Source organism: Pristis pectinata, chromosome 3 (assembly GCF_009764475.1).
Source record: "Pristis pectinata isolate sPriPec2 chromosome 3, sPriPec2.1.pri, whole genome shotgun sequence".
Taxonomy (NCBI): Eukaryota; Metazoa; Chordata; class Chondrichthyes; order Rhinopristiformes; family Pristidae; genus Pristis; species Pristis pectinata.
In genome coordinates this window covers 126416398-126439344 of record NC_067407.1, presented here as the reverse complement: position 1 = coordinate 126439344, position 22947 = coordinate 126416398, and the positions used below count along the sequence as shown (strand labels likewise).

General features: G+C 40.1%; 1 protein-coding gene across 1 annotated transcript in view; it reads right to left on the bottom strand.

Annotated features, from left to right (window-relative positions):
* slc30a6 (solute carrier family 30 member 6) overlaps positions 1-22947 on the bottom strand; it is a 102295-nt gene that overhangs the window by 75091 nt on the left and 4257 nt on the right. Inside the window, exons 3-4 of the mRNA XM_052011321.1 lie at positions 5459-5545; positions 3050-3134 (exon numbers count right to left, since the gene is read on the bottom strand). Of these exons, the coding sequence (XP_051867281.1) occupies positions 3050-3134; positions 5459-5545 (172 nt within the window). The remainder of the gene's footprint in view (positions 1-3049; positions 3135-5458; positions 5546-22947) is intronic.

Sequence of the window (22947 nt, the reverse complement as noted above, 5' to 3'; positions counted from 1 at the left end):
TTCAGTACTTAATGTTCTTATCCCTAGAGTTTTCTATTCATATTTTTAATGCATCTTCCACTAACATAATTGTATAATAACAGCTCAGCAACTTGTTTATTAGACTGGTTTTGGTTTTCCTGAACCATACAAGCAGAAAATAAAACAGTCAATTAAAGAAAGATCACTGTCTACTTCACAAGATGCATATTCAATATCATTTTTCTATACTTCAGCATGGTTTTTTTTAATAAAGAAAATGGACAATACCTTCATTAACTCCCTTCTCACCAAATATTATACAGCAGTTACATTCTCCCTTTGGAGTTTCTAGTCCATGTAACATTATATAGCCTAGAAGGCAAATCCTATGAAAGCTCCTTTTTTTAAAAAAAGGAAACAATAAGCTGAGAAACCAAGATGGACGGTTGATATTGCACAATGAAAGAACATGACCGAAGTAAGAAAATTCACTGAATTGAACTTCTGGAAAGAAATACTACATTAGGAGAGATTATACAGTAAGAGTTGAACATAGTGAGGATGGAACTATAGGGTAGGTGTGTGTATATTTAAAGTTTTAGAATATACATGGGAGAAAATCATGAATGGTGGCCTATGCTCTCCCATTATTTCTTCTTTTTGGTGGCAAAGCTCTCCAACTCAACTATTATCCAGGATACAGCAGTGAAAAAGGCATAAATATCAACTCTATCTCAGCTTTGTATAGTTCAAGCTTGCTCAAAGTGACAGGAGAAACAAATTATTAATATCACCTAAAAAAAATCAAGTTTTTATAACAATTAGATAAAATAAATGACAATCAAACTATCCACTAGTGCATAACAGTGCTCAATTTTATTCCTACCCCACTAAAAAGTAGCCAGCCTTCTGAACTTTGGTTGTCCCTTGATCCTTAAAGTCATTTTACAGAAAACAATTCAAGAAGTCAAGCTGATTAAAAGAAACCATTTGGCAATATATGCTCCATATTAGGCTTAAAAACTTGTTTCTTCTATCTGGATCCTCTTTCTATTGTTCCTTTTCCCATAAACATTTATCTCTAACTGTTAAGTGAGGGGCTGCAAAATCCAAGCCTGGTTCTTGAATTAACAGAAGCTTTTTCATGGGCCACTCTTGCCAACATTAAGACCACAATTAGTATCATAGGTTAATATCATAAGATGTGGAACTGCATCTCAATGCTACCTGGATTATTAGTAAATTAAAAGATTGCAGCACTGGTTTTTATTGTTCAAATTATAATCATCAACAACTTTTCAACAGTTTATTGTCTACAAACATCATAACTTGAATTCTCTTGTACACTATGTAAAACATCCTAGTTAAAAAATAATGCAACAGTCAAATGTTTCCTCAACAGCTTTGGTTATTTAGAAAATTTTCTAAAGTCACAATTAATCAATTTCTTGTGAACAAAGCTCCTATGACATAAAAATAGATTTTATAACGACACAGTTTTTGAACTTACCACTCAAACTAATAGATCTACATCAGTAGCTAAAGTACCCCAACTCCTTCTTTACCTCATAAGTAGCAATCCACATTGGAGTGGGGGCTTGGATGTAGTAAAACGCATTTCATCTTCCCTGGCAAACCTGCGCCCAGGTTTGGTTTTTGAGTCCCAGTTCCATGTAATATGATTGACTTTACATTTCTCCTATGGAAATGCACCCAAATGATAGCTTTGCAAATGCAAATTTATACCCAGGCATCTTCCCTCTCACATTTGTCTGAGTCCAAATTTACATTGAGGATAAATCAACGACAAGAATCAGGGACCAAAAAAAAAGCCAAGTTTATTCTAGTACAAGAGAGAAACAAAGGACTGCAGATACTGGAATCTAGATGAAAAATATGATGATGCTGGAGGAACTCAGCAGGCCAGGCAGCATCCGTGGAGAAAAGCAGGTATTCAACATTTTGGGTCAGGACCCTTCTTCAGGACTCCTGAAGAAGGGTCCTGACCCGAAACGTTGACTGCTTGCTTTTCTCCACGGATGCTGCCTGGCCTGCTGAGTTCCTCCAGCATCATCATATTATTCTAGTGCAATTCTTCTTTGGGGAAAAAAAAGCAAATGTTTCAATTTATTTTCCTACTACTTATGCACATCACACACAGCATTTTTAAAGAACATTCCACTGGAGCACTCTTTCAGTGTTTACTATAACTTGGATTACCAAAAAAGGCATTTTACAAGGAATTAATAATAGAGCAATAAAGAAAAAGATGTTCACAACACATACAAAAATTCCAATTAAAAGGCCAGAATTTCTTGCCAAGTCTGAAAATCTGATGGCAACATTGAGGCCTCTGAACAAGCACAGCTGGGAAATATTTGCAAAAAAGAATGTATGGTGTGGTGAGTTTTATAGGCAGAGATTAATTTAGTCAATAGATTTAATGGACATGTAAAAGACTGGGAAGACTTGTATACTGTGATTACATACTCTTCACACTAAATGCTGCAATCTCTTAAACTGCACAATTGGCTACACACAGATAACAGGCTTGTTCCAATGGTCAACAGCAGGAACACTTCAATTACGTGTGTTGCAAATGTGAAATATCAGCATCTGCTAGATCCCATTGGCAAGATCTTAAACTTCAACCAGTTTAACTTCTGCGTTTCCCATTCTAAAACCTTAACTTACAAATGTTGAAACTGATCTCAAAGGCTAATGGAATTCAGACCAACTCATAAGAATCTTAATTACAAAAATAGAAGTTCTAGGACAAAAATCTGGATGAAGCAATATTCAATTCTTGACCTGCTTTCAGCTATGGTAAAAATAGCAATACATTACTCCAAGTCTTGTCTCATCATGTCAGTGGAGGAAGCAAAACAAAACAAAAAAAAAAAATCAGGTCCTTCCCATAGAGTAACTATGCATGTGTGTCAGCAGCTGGGTTCATATAGTCATTTTAACATTAGGTAAATATCAAGCTGACAAACGGAGACTGATAAATTGGACGAGATCACAAAACAAAACTCCGGTTTTCCAATTCAAGTGCGAAAATCAGCTAATAAAGGAAGTTCATACCCACCCATACTATTTGTGGAACTGCACCACATCAGGAGAAAGCCAGTGCAAACCAAGTTCAGTAATCCAAACAGCAAGATTTTCCAGGACTGTGAAGTAGAAACTTTGCATTAACAGCATTGCAACTTCTGCACCAATTTTGCTCCAATAGTCATTTTTAATGACAGAAGTACTACTCGTGAAATTTCATATGAACAAGGAATGAAGTGGTCAAAGATTTCACATGCCATTCAAACAGCCTGAGAATGTGTTATACCAGTTAAAATATTCATATTCCAATAACACTTTACACACATCAAGACCAAGAGGATAACTAGGGAGAAGGTAGGACCACACAAGGATAAAGGAGGGAACATGTGCTTGGAGGTGGAGGATGTGGGCGAGGTCCTAAATGAGTACTCTGAATCAGTATTTACCACGGAGAAAGATGTGGAGGATGGTGAGGTCAGTGTGGAGCATGCTAATATGCTAAGGCATTTTTAGATAAAGGAGGTAGTGTTGGGTCTCTTAAAGAACGTTAAGGTGGATAAGTACCCAGAGCCTGATGAGATGTTATTGAGAGAGGCAAAAGATGAGATTGCTGGGGCCTTGACCAAGATCTTTGTGTTCTCTCTAACCACAGGCGAGGTCCTAGAGGACTGGTGAATAGCTAATGCTGTTCCATTATTCAAAAGGGAAAGGGGATAATCCTGGAAACTATAGACCTACGAGTCTCAGGTCAGTGGTAGGAAAGCTACTGGAGAAGATTCTTAGGAATAGGATTTGAGCATTTGGAAAACTATGGCCTAATTAGGGACAGTCAGTATGGCTTTGCGTGGGCAAGACGTGTCTTACTAACTTGATTAATTTTTTTGAGGAAGTGACAAAGGTGATTGATGAAGGTAGATCCATGGATGTTGGCTACATGGATTTTAGTAAGGTGTTTGACAAGGTCCCTCATGGGAGGCTCATCCAGAAGATTAAGATGCATGGGATCCATGGTGACTTGGCCATTTGCCCATAGAAGAGAGGGTAGTGGTTGATGGGACTTATTCTGGCTGGAGGTCCGTGACTAGTGGTGTCCCTCAGGATCCATACTGGGACCTCTGCTGGTTCTGATACATATATATAGTTTGCAGATGATACAAACATTGGTACTGTCTTGGATAGTGTAGAAGATTGCCAAATGATACATCGGGATACAGATTAGTTGCAGATATGGGCAGAGAAATTGCAGTTGGGAGTTTAATCCAGCCAAACGTGAGGTGTTACACTTCGGGAGATCAAATGTAAAGGGACAGTGCACTGTTAATGGTAGGACCCTTAACAGTGTTGATGTGCAGAGGAATCTTGGAGTCCAAGTTCATGGCTGCACAGGTCGATAGGGTGGTAAAGGCATATGGTGTGCTTGGCTTTATTAGTCAAGGCATTGAGTTCAAGAGTTGGAAAGTTAAATTGCAGCTTTATAAAGCTCTAGTTAGGCTGCATCTAGAGTATTGCGTTCAATTCTGGTCCCAAAATAGGAAGAATGTGGAGGCTTTGGAGAGGGTGCAGAAGACGTTTACCAGGATGCTGCCTAGATTAGAGGGCATGTGCTACAAGGAGAGGTTGGACAAACTTGAGTTGTTTTCCCTGGAGCGGCAGAGGCTGAGGAGAGACCTGAAAGAAGTTTATAAGATTACGTGATGCATAGTTAGAGTAGACAGCCGGTATCTTTTTTCCAGGGTCGAAATGTCTAATACTAGAGGGCGTGCATTTAAGGAGAGAGGGAACAAGTTCAAACAAGATGTGCAGGGCAAGTTTTTGTTTTTACACAGAGAGTGGTGGGTCTCTGGACTGTGCTGCTAGGGGTGTTGGAGGCAAATACGATAGAGGCATTCAAAAGGCTCTTAGATAGGCACATGAATGTGCTGGGAATGGAGGGATAGGGATGTTGCGTAGGCAGAAGGGATTAGTTTAGTTAGGCATTTAATTACTATATTATTTAGCTCGGCACAACATCGTGGGCTGTAGGGCCTGTTCCTGTGCTGTTCTATGTTGCTTTGGAAGTGTAAGCAAAAACTCTTATGATCATTCAAGAATTCAAAAGTCTTCCTTAACTGTGTAAATGAAAACAGCAGGAACATTTGGACCTTTCTAAACTATGAAATTATTTAAAATGTTACGTCTACTAGTAAAGTCAAGGTGAAAAAGTTAACCTTGTAGCTATACGACATTTAAAAGTGACTTTACAAAACTGTCCAGTTGACTCGAACTCAGCATCTTCTTCAAGATTACCCATTTACCAAATGCATCTCTCACAAGTTACTCTTCATGACTTATATTTAATTAGCAAAAAAGATGTTGTACAACTTCTATAGTTACACAAGAGATCAGAACACCTAGATGAACACAGCTAATTTTCCTGTGATGCAAAGACTCTGGGTGTACTTACCCGCCTGTCAGCTGCAACCAGCAGAAACTCCTGTGTAAACTTTCCACCTAGAGACCTGTGGGTTTTGCGGAATGGATGAATGGTTCCCTATAAAAGAGAAATTATAGGAAGGCAGAAGTTTACTTAAAGCTTCAAGCATGCAAGTGCTTCAAGTAGGACATAGATTTAGGGCAAGGAGTAAGAGATTTAGAGGGGATCTGGCAGGACTTTTTTCACTCAGAGAGTGGCAAATACCTGGAATGCACTGCTGGAGACGGTGGTGGAAGCAGAGTTGCTAACACCATTTAAGGTGTCTAGATGAGCACTTAAATTGCCCAGGCATAGAAGGTTACAAGCCAAGTCGGATCAATACAGGTGAGTTTCCACTGGTCGGTGTGGACATGGTGAGCCCCATAGCCTGTTTTCATTCTGTATGATTATTTTTAAACCAAATTATTTTGTTTTAAATAAAAGGGAACAACTCATTTTGCCACAAAACCTAGGCTGCTAGTTTATTGCAGTCCTACGTTCTCAGTGGTGTTAATTTTCAGGTGGTGTTAAATGGAGACTCATTAACTTTAGTTAGGTGGACCTTAAGATGTCATGACGATATTTACTCAATCACCAATAACAAAAAGATAAACCAATATTATATACATGAACATCTCTAAAAATGGTAATGAAACATATCATCTTAAACTAATGTGGTATGGAAGAATAGCAATGTTCGTTACTACCTGCTAACACAGCCTGGTATTCCAGAGAGAAAGTAATTCTTTATGCAGCAAAATGAACCACATATATAAAAAAAAACAAAGTTTCCTTTGCTTTGCACATTTCAGTCAAATTGAGATGGAAAAATCAGATCAGAGAATTTGAAATAAATATTACATCAAATGCAGACCAAGTTTCCAAAATTTTTAATGCTGGTTTAAAAATTATTATGTCTTAAACTGTTAGATTAATATAATAATGATTAGCAAATTTCCACTGATTGAACCACTCATTGCAGGTCTTCTACTCGAGTTCATTATCTTAAGTGTGTGGCAATAACAACTTTATTTCAAATAAGGTGTTTGTGGATATTAAATTTATTAGATATTTGTCAATATTAGTGATTTAAAAATCAGGTTATTCACAGGTACCAAATATGTTCAGTATAATAAATCTATTTCAACTTTATTAACAAAATTACAACAGATTATCACCCAAATACTTCAATCAATACTTTAATGAAATGGAGGGAAAAAAATTATCTATCTTGTTGGCTCATGGAAGATGTTTCGGTAGTGATAATGTAAATGATTTAATGGAAACTTGAAATGCAACCTAACCAGTGGAATTTCAAACACAGTTTGTAGCCAGTATCCCAGGTGCATACAACAGAACCACTACCTTTTAATCAGCAGCAAAATTCTACTCTGAACAAGTGTCCAAGATGTGATGATTTCAAACAAACATTTTTCCCCCATATAGGTCACTGATGTAATCCTGCCGGTAATTCATTAATTTTTGCAATACCTGACTAGAAATGGTTTCAGATGAAATTTCCTCTTTGTTATAAGCAAGAAACTGCTCTTGGATGTCAGAAACTGACATTAGAAAGAATAGCATTTGCAACCTCTAAATTTTCAGAAAAATTATTAAAAATATATAACATCCTATTAAGAAAATTAAAATGAAACACTTAAATAGACCTCATAAAAACAATGAAATATAATGCTACAAAATTTGCTTCCTACAGATATCTCACCATGAAATACCTGACAGTCAGAGTCACACAGCACAAAAATGGGCCCTTCGGCCCACTATGCCTTGCCAACCTTTCTGCCTATCTACACTAATCCCATTTGCCCACATTAGGACTGCATTCTTCTATTTCTCTTCTATTTAACTGCCTAAAATCCTCTTAAACACAGTAATTATATCTGATTCCTCCACCACCTCTGGCAACAACTTCCAGCAGCAACTTCCAGAAATCAATCACGCTAAAAACAAAAGCTTACCTCAAAGATCCCTTTTAAATCTCCTCCCTCTCACCTTAAAATTTTGCCTTCTTGTTTTTGATACCCCCACTATGGAAAAATGATTCTGACCATCTAACCGCTCATAATTTCATTTCCTTTTATCAGCTCACCCCTCAACTTCCTTCACTCCAGGGAAAATAAACCCAGCCTATCCAGTATCTCCCTATACCTAAAGTTAGACAACAATCCAGGCAACAAGCAGGTGAATCTCCTCTGCACTCTCTCCAGTGCAATCACATCTTTCCTATAGTGTAGCAACCAGAACTGCAGATGAACCAGTGTTTTGTAAGGTTGCAACATAATGTCCCAACTATTACATTCTATGCCCTGACCTATAAAGGCAAGCATGCTATGTGCCTTCTTCACCAACCTGCCCACCTGTGTTGCCATTTTCAGGGAATTATGGACTTGGAACCAAAAGGTTTCTCTGTTCATCAATATTCTTTAGTGGCCTATCATTTACTGTATATATCCTACCCCTATTTGACTTCCCAAAGTGCATCATCTCGCACTTGGTAGGACTAAGTTCTATCTGCCTATGCACCACCCAACTTTCCAACTGATCTACATCCTGCTGTAGCCATGAACAACCTTCTTGGCTGTCCACAATACCACCAAATTTCGTGTTGTCTGCAAATTTACTCATCATTCCTCCTCCATGCACCTAGAAGCAAAACAGGCAAAACTGACCAACACAAATCCATCCGGTAATAAAGAAAAACATTTTCTTGTATCAATTAACTTACTTATGAACTCTTTATGATGTTATCAGATCTTAATAAGGTGAAGCGCAATATGTCTCATTTAATCATAATGTGCTGATATATTGCACATGGAACATTTGAATGCACACTTTAAAAACAGAATTCAGAGTTTTCCAGATTACAAATTGCATATTCATTTATTACTGAAAACCTATACCAACCGGACATTACTAGAAGGCTTGATAAATCATGGTCATTAACTGAAATATTATCCTGCTAAAACAGAACACTGTATCCATTAAAGTCAAACAGCTACGAAGTCCATCGTACAACATGTGCAAGCAAGATTCCATGCACTCAATACCGGTAATGGAGATTTTTCAGTGACATTTCAGTTTGCTATACTTAGAGTAGCTATTTTGTTGTCAGTTTACATGTCCTTTCACTCTAGCAGGGGCTGACACAAATTATTGGGTTTTTTTAAAACAGCAAACAGGAGATACATTATTTTGACTGCTATTGTCTGGGGGTATTGTTTACACTTTGTTTCTCATTGAGGAGAGCTATTCCCTTAAAAACCCTTATAGTACAGAACGATCTTTGTACTGTTCAAAAACTTAAAAGTGATTAAATATTTGAAATGACATATTTACGTGTTTTTTTTAAATGATGAAGTACAACAACTGGTACAAATCTGCGGGATGCATAGGAAAAATGATGGCCTTTAATACATGATCGCTGGATTATCTAAGCCTTACAAAAGGGTAATCCTAAAAATACTAACTTGAAACCACATTGCCCTGAACAGTAAAAGTGTGAATATTAAGGGACATTCTTATTTGACAGTACTTAGTGAATAAAAATTGATCAGATGACACTTAATAAGATTTGACATCATTATTAGACTATAAGACATAGGAGCAGAATTAGGCTATTCAGCCCTTCAAGTCTGCTCCATATATTGTAAGCCATGAAAAGAAAACTGGCCAATTAGGAGAAAGAGTATGGTCAAAGAAAAGCAAAAAAGGCAGATGTTTGAAATCTGAAATAACTTGGAAAATACTGGAAATACTCAGCAGGTCATATAGCATCCATGGAAATATTGTAGAAAACAAGTATAGATTGGGTGACTGCTTTGCAGAACATCTTCAATAAGTCTAAGGTGATCTTTGGTTTCCAGTTACTTGTCATTTTAATTCACGTCCTACTCTTACTCCAATTTCTCTGTGCCTTCTTGCACTTTTTCTAACAATGCCCAAAGAAAGATTGAGGAACAGGATCTCATCTTCGACTTGACACCTTGCAGCCTTTTGGATTTAACATTGAATTGAATAATTTCAGATAAACAATCTTTCCAATTTGTATTAAAAGTGGCCAGTTCTGTTGAGCGTCTAACAGCCTGAGATATTAACTCTGTTCCCACCTCCACAGATGGAAACTGACCTGATGAGTACTTACAGCATTCCATTTTTATTTCAGATTTGCAGTGTTAATATTTTGCTTTTTCAGTACACATCTTAAAGTTACTGCACTCTTTTTTCCTTTTTTCTTTCCCCCCCCCCCCCCCCCCCCCCCCCCCCCCTTTCCATACATCTCCTTCTATTTACATTCCCTCCAGGTAAATCATCTGTGATTAATGAGCCTTCACCACCCACTGTCATGGTCTTCTTGTTAACATTTCCATAGTTCTCTCCACCCCTTCCCTTTCTGTGCAACTTAAAACATTTCATAAGTTCTGATGAGAGGTCACTGATCTGAAATATTAAGGTTCTAAAACATTAACTGGTTTCTCTTTCGTGGATGCTACTCAACTTGCTGAGTTCTTCCAGTATTTCTGTTTTTCGTTCAGATTCCAGCATCTGCAGTTATATTTGTTTTTATCATAAGCAGCAAATGCACTGAATTAAATTGGAAAAGATACAAATGAATTGCTGCTTCATGGAGGAGTACTGTTTGGGTCACTGAATGATGGGAAAGAAAGAGAAGAAAGAAAGGTGTTGCCACTGCATGGCAAGAAGCACTGAAAAGGTGAGTGAGCCTTGGTGGAGATGGAAAAGTGATCCAGAACACCACTGTGCCAACAGTTCCTTCAGAATGTTGAAAATGGGAAGCGCGGGTAAGAAGTATCTGGTGGTGGCATTGTGTTGGTTTTGGTGGAAATTATAGAGAAGAATTTGTTGTATATGGAGGCTACCAGGATGCAAAGCGAGGACAGGAGGAATCTTCTTGTTCCAGGTGGGAAGAGGAGCGAGAGCAGCAGTGTGGGAAACAGAGCTTACATGGTTGAGATCTGCATCGATTATGGTGAAGAGAAAACCACTGTTCAGGAAAAATGATGACATTGCCAAGGCACTGCTGTGGAAGATGCCACCTTCAGAACAGATGCATCAGCACTGCAAAAACTGGGAGAACAGAATGGACTTCCGAAAGATTGTTTCAGACTAGAGGGAAATGCACAGTAGAGTTCCTCTGGGGTCAGTAGTAGAGCTTTTCTTAACGTATATTAATAACTTGGACTTGCGGGTAAAAAACCCCACAAAAACCATTATGAAGAGCTTTGAGAGGTTGGTCATGGCACGCATCAACTCCAGCCTACCAGACGACCTGGACCCATTGCAATTCGCCTATCGGCGAAACAGGTCTACAGCGGATGCCATCTCCCTGGCCCTACACTCAGCTCTGGAGCATCTGGACAGTAAAGGCACCTATGTTAGACTATTGTTTATTGACTACAGCTCTGCCTTCAATACAATAATTCCAAGCAAGCTTGTCACCAAACTCCGAGACCTAGGACTCAACACCTTCTTCTGTAACTGGATCCTTGACTTTCTAAAAACAGACCAATCAGTGAGGATAGGCAGCAAAAACTCCGGCACGATTATTCTCAACATTGGTGCCCCACAAGGCTGCGTCCTCAGCCCTCTACTCTACTCCCTATACACTCATGACTGTGTGGCCAGATTCTGCTCTAACTCCATCTACAAGTTTGCAGATGATACCACCGTTGTAGGCCGCATCTCAAACAGCAATGAGTCAGAGTACAGGAAGGAGATAGAGAGTTTAGTGGAATGGTGTCATGACAACAACCTTTCCCTCAATGTCAACAAAACAAAAGAGCTGGTCATTGACTTCAGGAAAGGGGGCGGTGTACATATACCTGTCTACATCAATGGTGCTGAGGTCGAGAGGGTTGACAGCTTCAAGTTCCTGGGAGTGAACATCACCAACAGCCTGTCCTGATCAAATCACGTAGATGCCACGGCCAAGAAAGCTCACCTGCGCCTCTACTTCCTCAGGAGGCTAAAGAAATTTGGTTTGTCCCCTTTGACTCTCACCAACTTTTACCGATGCACCATAGAAAGCATCCTATCTGGATCTATCACGGCTTGGTATGGCAACTGCTCTGCCCAGGACCGCAAGAAGCTGCAGAGTTGTGGACACAGCTCAGTGCATCACGGACACCAGCCTCCCCTCCTTGGACTCTGTCTTTACCTCTCGTTGTCTTGGTGTAGTAGCCAGCATAATCAAAGACCCCACCCACCCGGGATATTCTCTCTTCTCTCCTCTTCCATCGGGTAGAAGATACAGGAGCCTGAGGGCACGTACCACCAGACTTAAGGACAGCTTCTACCCCACTGTGATAAGACTATTGAACAGTTCCCTTATACAATGAGATAGACTATGACCTCACGATGTACCTTGTTGTGACCTTGCACCTTATTGCACTGCACTTTCTCTGTAGCTGTGACACTTTACTCTGTAGCTGTGACACTTTACTCTGTACTGTTATTGTTTTTACCTGTACTACATCAATGCACTCTGTACTAACTCAATGTAGCTGCACTGTGTAATGAATTGACCTGTACGATCGGTTTGTAAGACAAGCTTTTCACTGTACCTCAGTACAAGTGACAATAATAAACCAAAAAATGATTTCCAAATGTAGTATATTATGAGGAGAGTGATAGACTTCAAAATAGCCAGATAAGCTGACGGAATGGGCAGATAGATGGCAGATAAAATTTAATGCTAAAATTGTGAAGTGAAACATATCAGTAGAAGGATAGAATATAAACTGGGGGGACAATTATAAAGAGGTACAAGAATGGAGAGATCAGGTGGCATTTACTCATTTTCATTGAAAGTGACAGGGTAGATTGAGAAAGTGGTTAAAATGGCATATGGTATTCTAGGCTTAATCAATGGAGGCACAGGGTATAGGAACAAGAAGCCTTAACGAACCTTCATAAAACACTGGTTTGGCCACAACTGGAGTATTGCGTCCAGTTATGGGTACTACACAGTAAATCTCTTCTGCACCCTTCCCTACTAAGTGATTCCTGGAATGTGGACTTTTTAACCTGCTTCTCCAATTTATTCACATAATTAATCTCCTTAATAGAGAAAATTCCAAAGACAAATGATAAAAATACTTAAAATCACAGAGGTATTGCTGGACTACACTGGCACAGTAATAAAATGGATTGAAGGTCCTCTTTCCACGCTGTAATGACTCAGTGATAGGAAGCTAGCAGACTGATAGTACTTACTAGCATCAGAAGAGCAGTTAAAATTTTAATGTTGAGGCTGCTTGCTACAATAAAAGGGACTAAAATTTATGTTTAAAAACAATTCTCAGGCAGCCAATATTGAAATTGTTGCAGAGTCAAAAAGTGTTTGGTTTGGATGATACTGGTTGAAAAATATATTCTGCAGCAAGGCCAAGCTATATCAGCTTTGAACAGTTAAAAAGATGCAGCATACCTGGCCAAGTTTCTAATGAAAGATTAAAAGTACATCCCTGTAATTGTACTAAGGAGCATTACCAAGATATTAGATCATAGAATTGCAAATGGCCTAAGTATTCTGCATTTTTCCACATTTGCCCTTAGATAAATGTGACTACTTTGCTTTGATTTACTCCCTATGCAAAACCATCTCAGCAATGATTTCTCTTCTTTAGAGTTTACATTATACACTCTTCCTCAAACTTGACAGATATCTTACTTCTGTTGCGTACAAGAGATTAAAATATCATGATTATCTCAAGTGCAGAAAAGCCATGCACATCACCTTCCCCCCAGACTAGCAGAGTTTATAAACTTATCTCAGTACCATGACATTACTTTTATTTAAATATAGTTCCCTCATTAGTCAATCTATTTTCTTTCCTTAGTGACTATTATTCATGCACGTCACTGTAAAAACACATCAAATACTTTAAGATCATTCACATTAGGATGTTGACAAATTTCTTTCTTCAAGTTGAAGGAAAAGATACTAAGATACTGAAAACTATCAGAAGAGGAAATATGGATTATTAAGCAATGGGGAGATGTTAACCTCAACGCAAGTCTGTATAGTTTCTATGTGAACATGTGATATAGAAAAGCAAGATCCAGTTATGAGTAAATAAATAAAAATTAAACAATTTAATGCATTCAGTTATAAACTGCTCTTAGCTCCTAGTCTACTAGAGCGAGTTGGACTGTTCACTGTTGAAATGTGTATTAAATGCACCTAGAGATTTTTGTTAATATCTACTGACATTTTTCTTTTCATTTAAATTTTTAATCAATTAGCAAAATTAAATTAATTCCCATGCTGGCAGCATGAGATACAAATCAGACTAGTCACAGAATCAGAATGCATAATCTTAAAACAGAAATTTTATTTCAAATTAATATGGGTGTGTTGTGCAAGTTAGGTTGCACAATAAATGAGTGGTTAGAATACTTGTTTCCAAAGAACTGTTGTCTATTTAAAATTCATACTGTATTGTCTTGCATTAGATCAATCTGCTTGAGGTTCAGGAAAGTGACAGATCCTCAAGAACAAATGGGGAAAGGCAAGAGTTTGTGATACCCACATACCAAAGCATTAAAACAATTGACATTTTCATAGAAACATAAGGAAAATAGGATCAGTAGTAGTCCATTCTGTCCTTCAAACCTATTCCACCATTCAATAGGATCATCCTTTTCCTCAGTACCATATTCCTGCTCTCTGGATGCCTTTTGTGTCTAGAAATCTACCTGCTTTTTTCTCAAGTACATTCAGCAACCTGGCCTCCATTGAATTCTATGGTGGGGCAATTGCGCAGGATCACCATCTCTGAATGAAGAAGTTTTCTTTCTCATTTCTGTCCCAAATGACACCGCACATCCCGAGACTGCAATTCCTCATTCTGGACCTCATAGCCAGGAGAAATAACTGCCCTGCATCCAGTCTGTTCAGCCTTGTCAGAACTTCTTTCACTCCTTGTTATAAACAAATCCATGCTGTATGCTCCTTATGGCTTCTACGTTCAGACCCTGGATGCTGACCTACCATTGCATGATGGCTTAACTCCAGCTAAACTCCACTTACCTATTTTTGATCCATTTCCTTTAATAACATAATAGAAATCTCATAGCATTAATTCATCCCCACCGATAACCTTTTTGGGTTGGGTGCAGGTAGAGCAGGGAAGGGGCAGGGCAAGAGAATTCCAGATTTTCACAAAGCTGTTTATGAAATATTGTTTCCTTTTACACTTGCAAGAATGTGCGATGCAAAAAAAAAACCCAAACTGTTGGAGGAACTCAATGGGTTGAGCAGCATCTGTGGCAGTAAAGGGATAGCCAAAGTTTCAGGTTGTGATCCTGCATTAGGACTGAGAGTGTAGAAAGTCAGTATAGGGAAGTGAGCAGGAGGGGCGAGAAAAGGGTTGGTAAATGATAGTAGGAACCAAGTGAGATGGGGCATGGTGGGCAGATGGAGGCGGCGGGAGTTACAGGAAGAGACTGGTGGGTGATAGGTGGAAATAGACAAGGAAAAACAGTGGGCAGATGGAGCCAGGTGGGGGAGGGGTTAGGGAAGGTAGGCCAGGGAAGAATAAATCCAGGTGGATGGGCAGATAGAAATGGGAAAGGTGCACAATAAAAGAAAGAATCTAGATGGATCAGTATGAATAGGAAAGGGGCATGGGGAGTGGGTTACTCAAAATTGGAAAATTCAAATGTTCATACCATTGGGTTGTTGGTTACCCATGTGGAACTCAAGGTGCTGTTCTTCTAGTTTGCATTTGGCCTCACTACGGCAATGGAGAAGGCTGAAAACATCAGGCTGTGTAGGAATGGCAAGGAGAGTTGAAGTGACACGCAACTGGAAGTTCAAGGTGGCCGTGGCAGAGTGCAGGTACAAATGCAATAGAAGAGATTGAAGGAGGTGCATGCAAATCTCTACCTCACCTGGAAGGGTATTTAGGTTCCTAGATGGTGGTGAGGGAGGTGGTGTAGGGACAATGTTGTACCTCCTGTGGTTGCAAGGGAAAGTGCCAGGGACTGCGAGGGGGATGAACAGACCAGGGAGTCACGGAGAGAGTGGTCCATGCAGAAAGCAAAAGCAGAAGGAAGAAATCCCACTGCAGTTGGCAGAAATGGTGAAGGATGATATGGTGGATGTGGAGGCTGGTGGGGTGAAAGGGAATTCTATTTGTGTCCCTTTTTCTATTTCTATTTGGGAGCGAGTGGGGGGCGTGGGTGAGAGCACATATCTGGGAAATGGATGAAATGAGAGTAAGGGCTTCAACTATGATAGAGGAGAAGGCAAATTTCCTGAAAAAGGAGGACATTTCATAGATCCTGGAATGAGAAAAATTCGTGATCCTTGTTCGAAATTCACTACCAGATGAAATTATTGTTTTCTTTTTCCTACCAAATATTTTAAAATATATCAGATGCCCTTTAAGCTTCTTAGTTTAAGTGGCACAGCTAACAGAGCCATTGCCTCACAGCGCCCAAGACCCAGGTTCAATCCTGAACTCAGGTGCTGTTTGTGAGTTTGTATGTTCTCCCTGTTATCTCATGTTTCCCCTCTGGGTGCTCTGGTTTCCTCCCAATCCCAAAGACTTGTGGGTTTGTAGGTTAATTGTCTGCTGTAAATTGCCCCAAGTGTGCAGGCGAGTGGTAGAATTCAGATCAGTGAATTCTATATAAAAGAGACAAATCCATTTAAATAAAACTTGTTACACTAAACTGATGCCCCCTTTCACAAGGTATCTAAAGTCAGGCCTGAGCATTTCACAGCTTGGTGTTAGCCATGACCACTAATACTAAATGGACAAAGGATTTAACAATTACATGTACACACAGCTCCACCCCCACCCTGCCCCTCCCCAGACAGAACAGAGAAAGATTTTGCCTGGTCCTCACCTTTCACTCCACCAGCTTCTGCATCCAGCCTATCATCCTTCACCATTTCCGCCAGCTCCAACAGGACAGGATCTCACCACCAGTGACATCTTCCTCTCTTCCCCTACAACCAACCCCACCCCCCACCTGTGTTTCCCACTGGGACTATTCTCTTCACGACTCCCTGGTTACTCATCTCTTCCCCCCATCCACTCATCCTCATCCTGTCACTTTCTCTTGCAACTGCAGGAGCTACAAGATATTTATTTATTTGTCACATATTAATTGAAACACACAGTGAAACATCTTTTTGCGTTACTGAGAATGTGCTGGGGGCAGCCCGCAAGTGTCGCCACTCTTCCAGCGCCAGCAATAGCATGCCCACAGCTCCTAACCTGTACGTCTTCGGAATGTGGGAGGAAACCCATGCAGGCAAGGGGAGAATGTACAAACTCCTTACAGACAGCGGCGGGAATGCAACAATACCTCTGCCCCCACCCCCATCCAGGGACCTAAACAGTCCTTCCAGGTGAGGCAGTGGTTCACCTGCACCTCCCAAACCTGCACCTGGTGCTCACAATGTCGTCTCCTCTACATCAGCGAGTTTAGACGAGGCAACCATTTGCAGAGCACCTGTGCTCTGTCTGGAGTGGCCATCTTGGACATCTGGTTGCACGTTATTTCAATTCTTCTTCCTATTCCCACACTGACCAGTTTTTCCTCAGCCTTCTCCACTGCCACAGTGAGTCCAAAAGCAAAATAGAACAACACCTTACATACTGCTTGGGTAGCCTACAAACTAATTGTATGAACATTGAATTTTCCAATCCCAGGTAACCTATACTCCATGTTCCTTTCCCACTCCCACCAGAGTCCTTTCTCTCTTTGTTCTCCTCTTCCATTCCTTCCCTCCACATTCCCCCCCCAACCACCACGCCCCCCCTCCCCCCCCGTGACCAACTCATTACCCTCCCCTACCTGGTTCCCATCACTCACATACCTATCCACCTTTCCTATCTCCTCCATCTCCATCTCCCCATCATCCCTCCCTTATCTAGTTCCACCTATCAACCTCTGCCTCAATGCTACACCCTCCCCCCAGGCTCTATCTGCCCATCATCCCCCCTACATAGAGTCATGGAGTTATACAGCACAGAAACAGGCCATTTGGGCCAACTGGTCCATGCTGACCAAGTTGCCTACCTCATCGAGTCCCGTTTACTTGCATTTGGCCCATAATCCATCTAAACCTTTCCTATCAATACACCTGTATAAATGTTTTGTTTTAAAAACATAATTGTACCCACCTCTACCACTTCCACTGGCAGCTCGTTCCATAAATGCACCATCCTCTGTGTGATAAAGTTGCCCTTCAGATACCTTTTAAATACTTCCCCCTCACCTTAAACCTATGCCCTCTAGTTTTAGACTCCCCTACCCTGGGAACAAAGACAGGGACCATCCCAATTATCTATGCTCCTCACAATTTTATAAACCTCTATAATGTCACCTCTTAGCCTCCCATGCTCCAGTGAAAAACCCCCAGCCTATCCAGTCTCTCTTTATAACTTAAGCCCTCCAGTCCCAGTAACATTTCTTGTGAATCTTTTCTGCACCCTTTCCAGCTTAAGGACATCTTTCCTATAGCTAGGTGACTTGAACTGCACACAATATTCCACATGTAGTCTCATCAACATCTTGTACAGCTGGAACATGACGTCCCAACTCTTGTACTCAATGCCCTGAATGATGAAGGCAAGTGTGCCAAATGTCTTCTCCACTTTCAGGGAACTATGTACTTGTATCCCTCGGACTCTATTCTTCAACGCTCTCTAGGGCTCTGTCATTTACTGTGCAAGTCCTGCCCTGGTTTATCTTCCCAAAATGCATCACTTCGCAGTTGTCCAAGTTAAATTCCACCTGCTGTTCCTTGGCCCACTTTCTCAGTTAACCTAGAACTGCCCACTATACCGCCAAATTTGGCACCATCGACATCTAGTTCAACCCATCACCTACACCCACCCTTGCACATCCATATAGCCCTATCTTTCCCTCTACACTCTCAGTGCCAATGCAGGGTCTCTACCTGAAACATCAACCTCCCTTTGCCTCCACAGATAAGATAATAAGATCTTTATTAGTCACATGTACATCGAAACACACAGTGAAATACATCTTTTGCGTACAGTGTTCTGGGGCAGCCCGCAAGTGTCGCCACGCTTCTGGTGGCGACATAGCATGGCCACAACTTCCTAACTTGTACGTCTTTGGAACGTGGGAGGAAATTGGAGCACCCAGAGGAAACCCACGCAGACATGGGTGTTTTTTGCTCCAGATTCAAGCATCTACAGTCTTGTGTCTACATTTAAACAATAACTGACAAAAAGATACAGATCAGCATTTTAATTTTCTTACTGTGATAACCAACTGCTTTAAGATTGCTAGAATGCAGGAGTATAAAAGACGGCACAGTTGCGTAGCGGTTAGCGCGACGCTATTACAGCGCCAGTGATCGGGGTTCAATTCCTGTCGCTGTCTGTAAGGAGTTTGTATGTTCTCCTGTGTCTGCGTGGGTTTCCTCCGGGTGCTCCGGTTTCCTCCCACATTCTAAAGACATACGGGTAGGTTAATATGGGTTTAAAATGGGCAGCGTGGACTCGTTGGGCCAGAATGGCCTGTTACCACGCTGTAATTAAAATCTAAAAAAAAACTAATAATTTTGCCACAATGATAAAGCGTAGCTCCACGTATTCACTCCAAGTCTATTGTCCCAGCATTTCATGTTTGTTTTGTATATACAACAATTTTTCATATTATTCATTTCATTAGATTTGATAAATCTTCAAACATATCTTTGATGTTGATTTTTTTCCCCCTTTTGAACTAATCTAACGGGATTAGTGGTGAAGGAGATTAGTTTTACAATGGCTCCATCTGGTGGTTGAGTTCCCCTTTCAAACTAAATGTTCAGAAGTATTCACATGTTGGGACGAGCTACTTATCTCTGCAACACTTGGTGCCGTTGCATTAGATGCAAGGTCATTAAGTTCTCCCTCTCATATGCATATGCATAACAAACAGTTAAGAGGTAGTTAAGACAAGTTAACTACCTCTGCAGCTCACAAAAAAGTAAATATAAACTATTGCAAAGTTGACATTGAACTTGAGAAGAATAAATTGAGGGGGTAAAAATAAACAAAAATAAATGGGATACAGAAACATCACCATAAAATACAGGGGCAGAATTAGGCCATTCGGCCCATTGAGTATGGTCCATCATTCAACCATGGATGATTTTTTTTAAACCCCATTCTCCTGCCTTCTCCCTGTAACCCTTAACCCCCTTACCAATCAAGAACCTATCAATCTCTGCCTTAAATACGTGCAATGACTTGGCCTCCACAGCCCTCTGTGGCAATGAATTGCACAGATTCATCACCCTCTGGTTGAAGAAATTCCTCATCTCAGTTTTAAAGGGACATCCCTTTATTCTGAGGCTGTGCCCTCTGATTCTAGACACACCTATTAATGAAAACATCCTCTCCATGTTCAGTCCATCCAGGCCTTTCGGTATCCAGTAGGTTTCATTGAGGTCCCCTGAACTCCATTGGGTACAGGTGCAGAGGCATCAAATGTTCCTCATACGTTAAGCATTTCATTCCTGGGATCATTCTTGTGAACATCCTCTGGACCTTCTCCAGGGCCAGCACATCTTTCCTCAAATAATCACATTAAACAAAGCTTAATCTATGCAGCAGTTAATCCAAGACTGAAGATTTATTGTGCATAATTAACAAGTCTACAAGAGCAGAACTCTGCAATTTGTACTTTTCCATTCAGTTTCAGAGTATCGTGCAATGTTCTGTAGAACTTGGGCCAAATGCTAAACTTGTATAGCATGTATAACCAAGGATTTACACTAGTCTGAAGGGTGGCTACACATTTTGTCTTGGCAATATCAAATTTTCCAGAAGAACTGGAAGGAATGCTTAGTTTTTTAGTAAATGATCTATTTTGGATACCTTTAAAAACAAACAACTTAAGTGAAATATTTTGTTAGAGTCCTACAACATGGAAACAGGCCTTTCAGCTCATGGGTCCACACCCATTTACATTAATTCCATTTTATTTTTTCCACATTCCCATCAACTCCCCCCAAATCCTACCACATACAAGGGACAATCCACACATCTTTGAGAAATAGGAGGAAATCAGAACAATAGAGAAAACTCACACTGTTTTCTCTGTTGTTTGTGCAAACTCCACTGTTACGAACTGGGTTACTATTGGTGAATGTCCCTTTCAGATAGAGCATAGTGGTGTGTGTGTGTGAGACGTGCTTACATCAACAGAAGATAAAGGACGTAATGACGTTTTTGAAGCAGTCAGTCAGAGGAGAAGAGAGAGAGAGAGAGAGAGACAGTAGCCTGCTTGACTCTATCGATGGATGAAAAACAGTAACTGTGTCTGTCACTACAATCCAAGTACGGATTTTTGGAGTAATCCGGTGGAGTCCTCTTTGTCGTTAACCTGTGGAGGGAAACAGGTGTGTGTGTGGACGGCCACGTCTTGGATGCCTTTCAGGGTGGCAGATACTTTGGAACAAAGCAGCAGAGTTCACTTTGTTGTTGACCTGTAGAAACAGGTATTTGTGTGGACAGCCACGATTCGGGAGCCTTTTGGGGTGAGGAAGATGCAGTGGAGTGGTCATTGCTGAGTAAACACTGAGGTGTCATTTGGGTTCCAAAGTGGAACATTTGGATTTCGTAATTATTCTCTATTTTCTCTCTACATCTACGTTTTGTCTTCAGTCAACAGTAGTTGTTGAAGAAGCCTTTGATCACGTTTCACCTTACAGCTTGCTGAACTGAACTTTAAGAACCATTCCTGGACGTGGAGTTTGGGAGTTTGCCACAGACACACTACGTTTAGTTTTTGGGGTTAATGTTTAAGATTTAACATTTTTACTTCTAACATTTTACTTTTATTTTCCTTACTATCATAAGTAGTTATTAATAAAGTAGTTTTAAACACTTATCACATGACTCAGAGTGTTTCTTTTGTTGCTGGTTCGTAACACCACACAGTCAGCAGTGGAGGTCTGGATTAAACCTGGATAGCTGCACCACTATGCTGCTCCTCTTGACTGCGTGTGCCCCTTATGTTTTTAAAATCAAGCCAGCCATTTTTGAGAACTTATGTTTTCCTTCTGCCTTTTCACTATTCCAGGTGCAAACTCCTCAGTCTCACACCAGATGCTCTCCAGTGCCTTATCCAAGTTCCTATTCTTGATGCGCGAGCCCCATGAGTGCTATCAACATGACTCTGGAGCAAACTGCAGCTGAGCCCAACTAGCTCTTACCCAATATCTACACACATGCATCTTCTGGCAGGTGTAAATGGATATACATTAGGAACAAAAACCCTGGATAATTTATTCTCTCTCACCCAGTGGCACCAAGGTACCAGCATAACAGCTGCCTGGGTGAAATCAGCTAACTCAGCATGAACAGACTTGAGTTATTTGACTTATTTTCAAGAGATAAAATGGCCTTGAAATTGTATTAAAGTTAACAATAATATAATTAACTTGTTTATCCCAGAATCGTTTATGGTTCAATATTTCAACAGATTATTTTGCACTGTGTTGCATGATGGATAATAACTGTTTTCTTTAACATCAGATTAAGATACAATACAGTTTAAGATAGGAAGTAAACAGTCAAGAACTACAAGTTAGGGGAGCACAGTGGTTAAATCATTAGCTAACATCCAGAGTCCTGGAATACTGATCTGGAAACATGAGCTTAAATCCCAGGTGGAAGTTGGTGAAATTAAATTCAGATAACTAAATAAATCTGGAATGAAAAGCTAATATCAGTAAAGGTGTCTCTGAAACTTCCAACTGTTATAAAAGTCCATTTCATTAACTAATATCTGTCAGGAAAGGAAATTTTCCTCCCTTACCTGGATGGGCCTAAACGCAACTTCAAACCAACAGGAATTCAATTGACTCTTAACTACCCTCTGAAATGGCCCTACATGTCATCCAGCAGCATTTAGGTATGGATACATGGTGGCCTAGCCAGAAATATACAGTACATGCCCTGTCAACAGGTAAATTAACAAACAAAGGGAAGAACTATGATGTGTGGAGTGGTAGGGGGAGTTGGACTGCAATTCATTTCTGACCAACTTTACTGGCATAGTATTTACGTGTGTATTTTTTAATCTATTCCGTCCATAACCATTTAATGACACTTGGTTTCTTGATTTAAGAATTGAATGTTTGATACTCAGGAAGTTGTATTTATCACTTGTAACAGTATTGGTTTTAGATTAAAATTTTCCTTCCCCATCCTATTTCAACATCATTTACAACTTAAAAGTAACTTTCAGAACTTGCTACCGTACTCCTGCTCATGTTTGTGGTGAGTGACCACTGGAAGGAAATTACAAAATATTTAGTTGGCTCTTTCTGCAGTTTTTTCACTAGAATCTTTATTCTCTGCTCAAGATCTTGAGCATCGCCACTAAGATCAGTGATTAATGGAAACTTAATCACTCTGAGTTGCTCTTGTCTTCTAGATTTTGTTTTACATTAA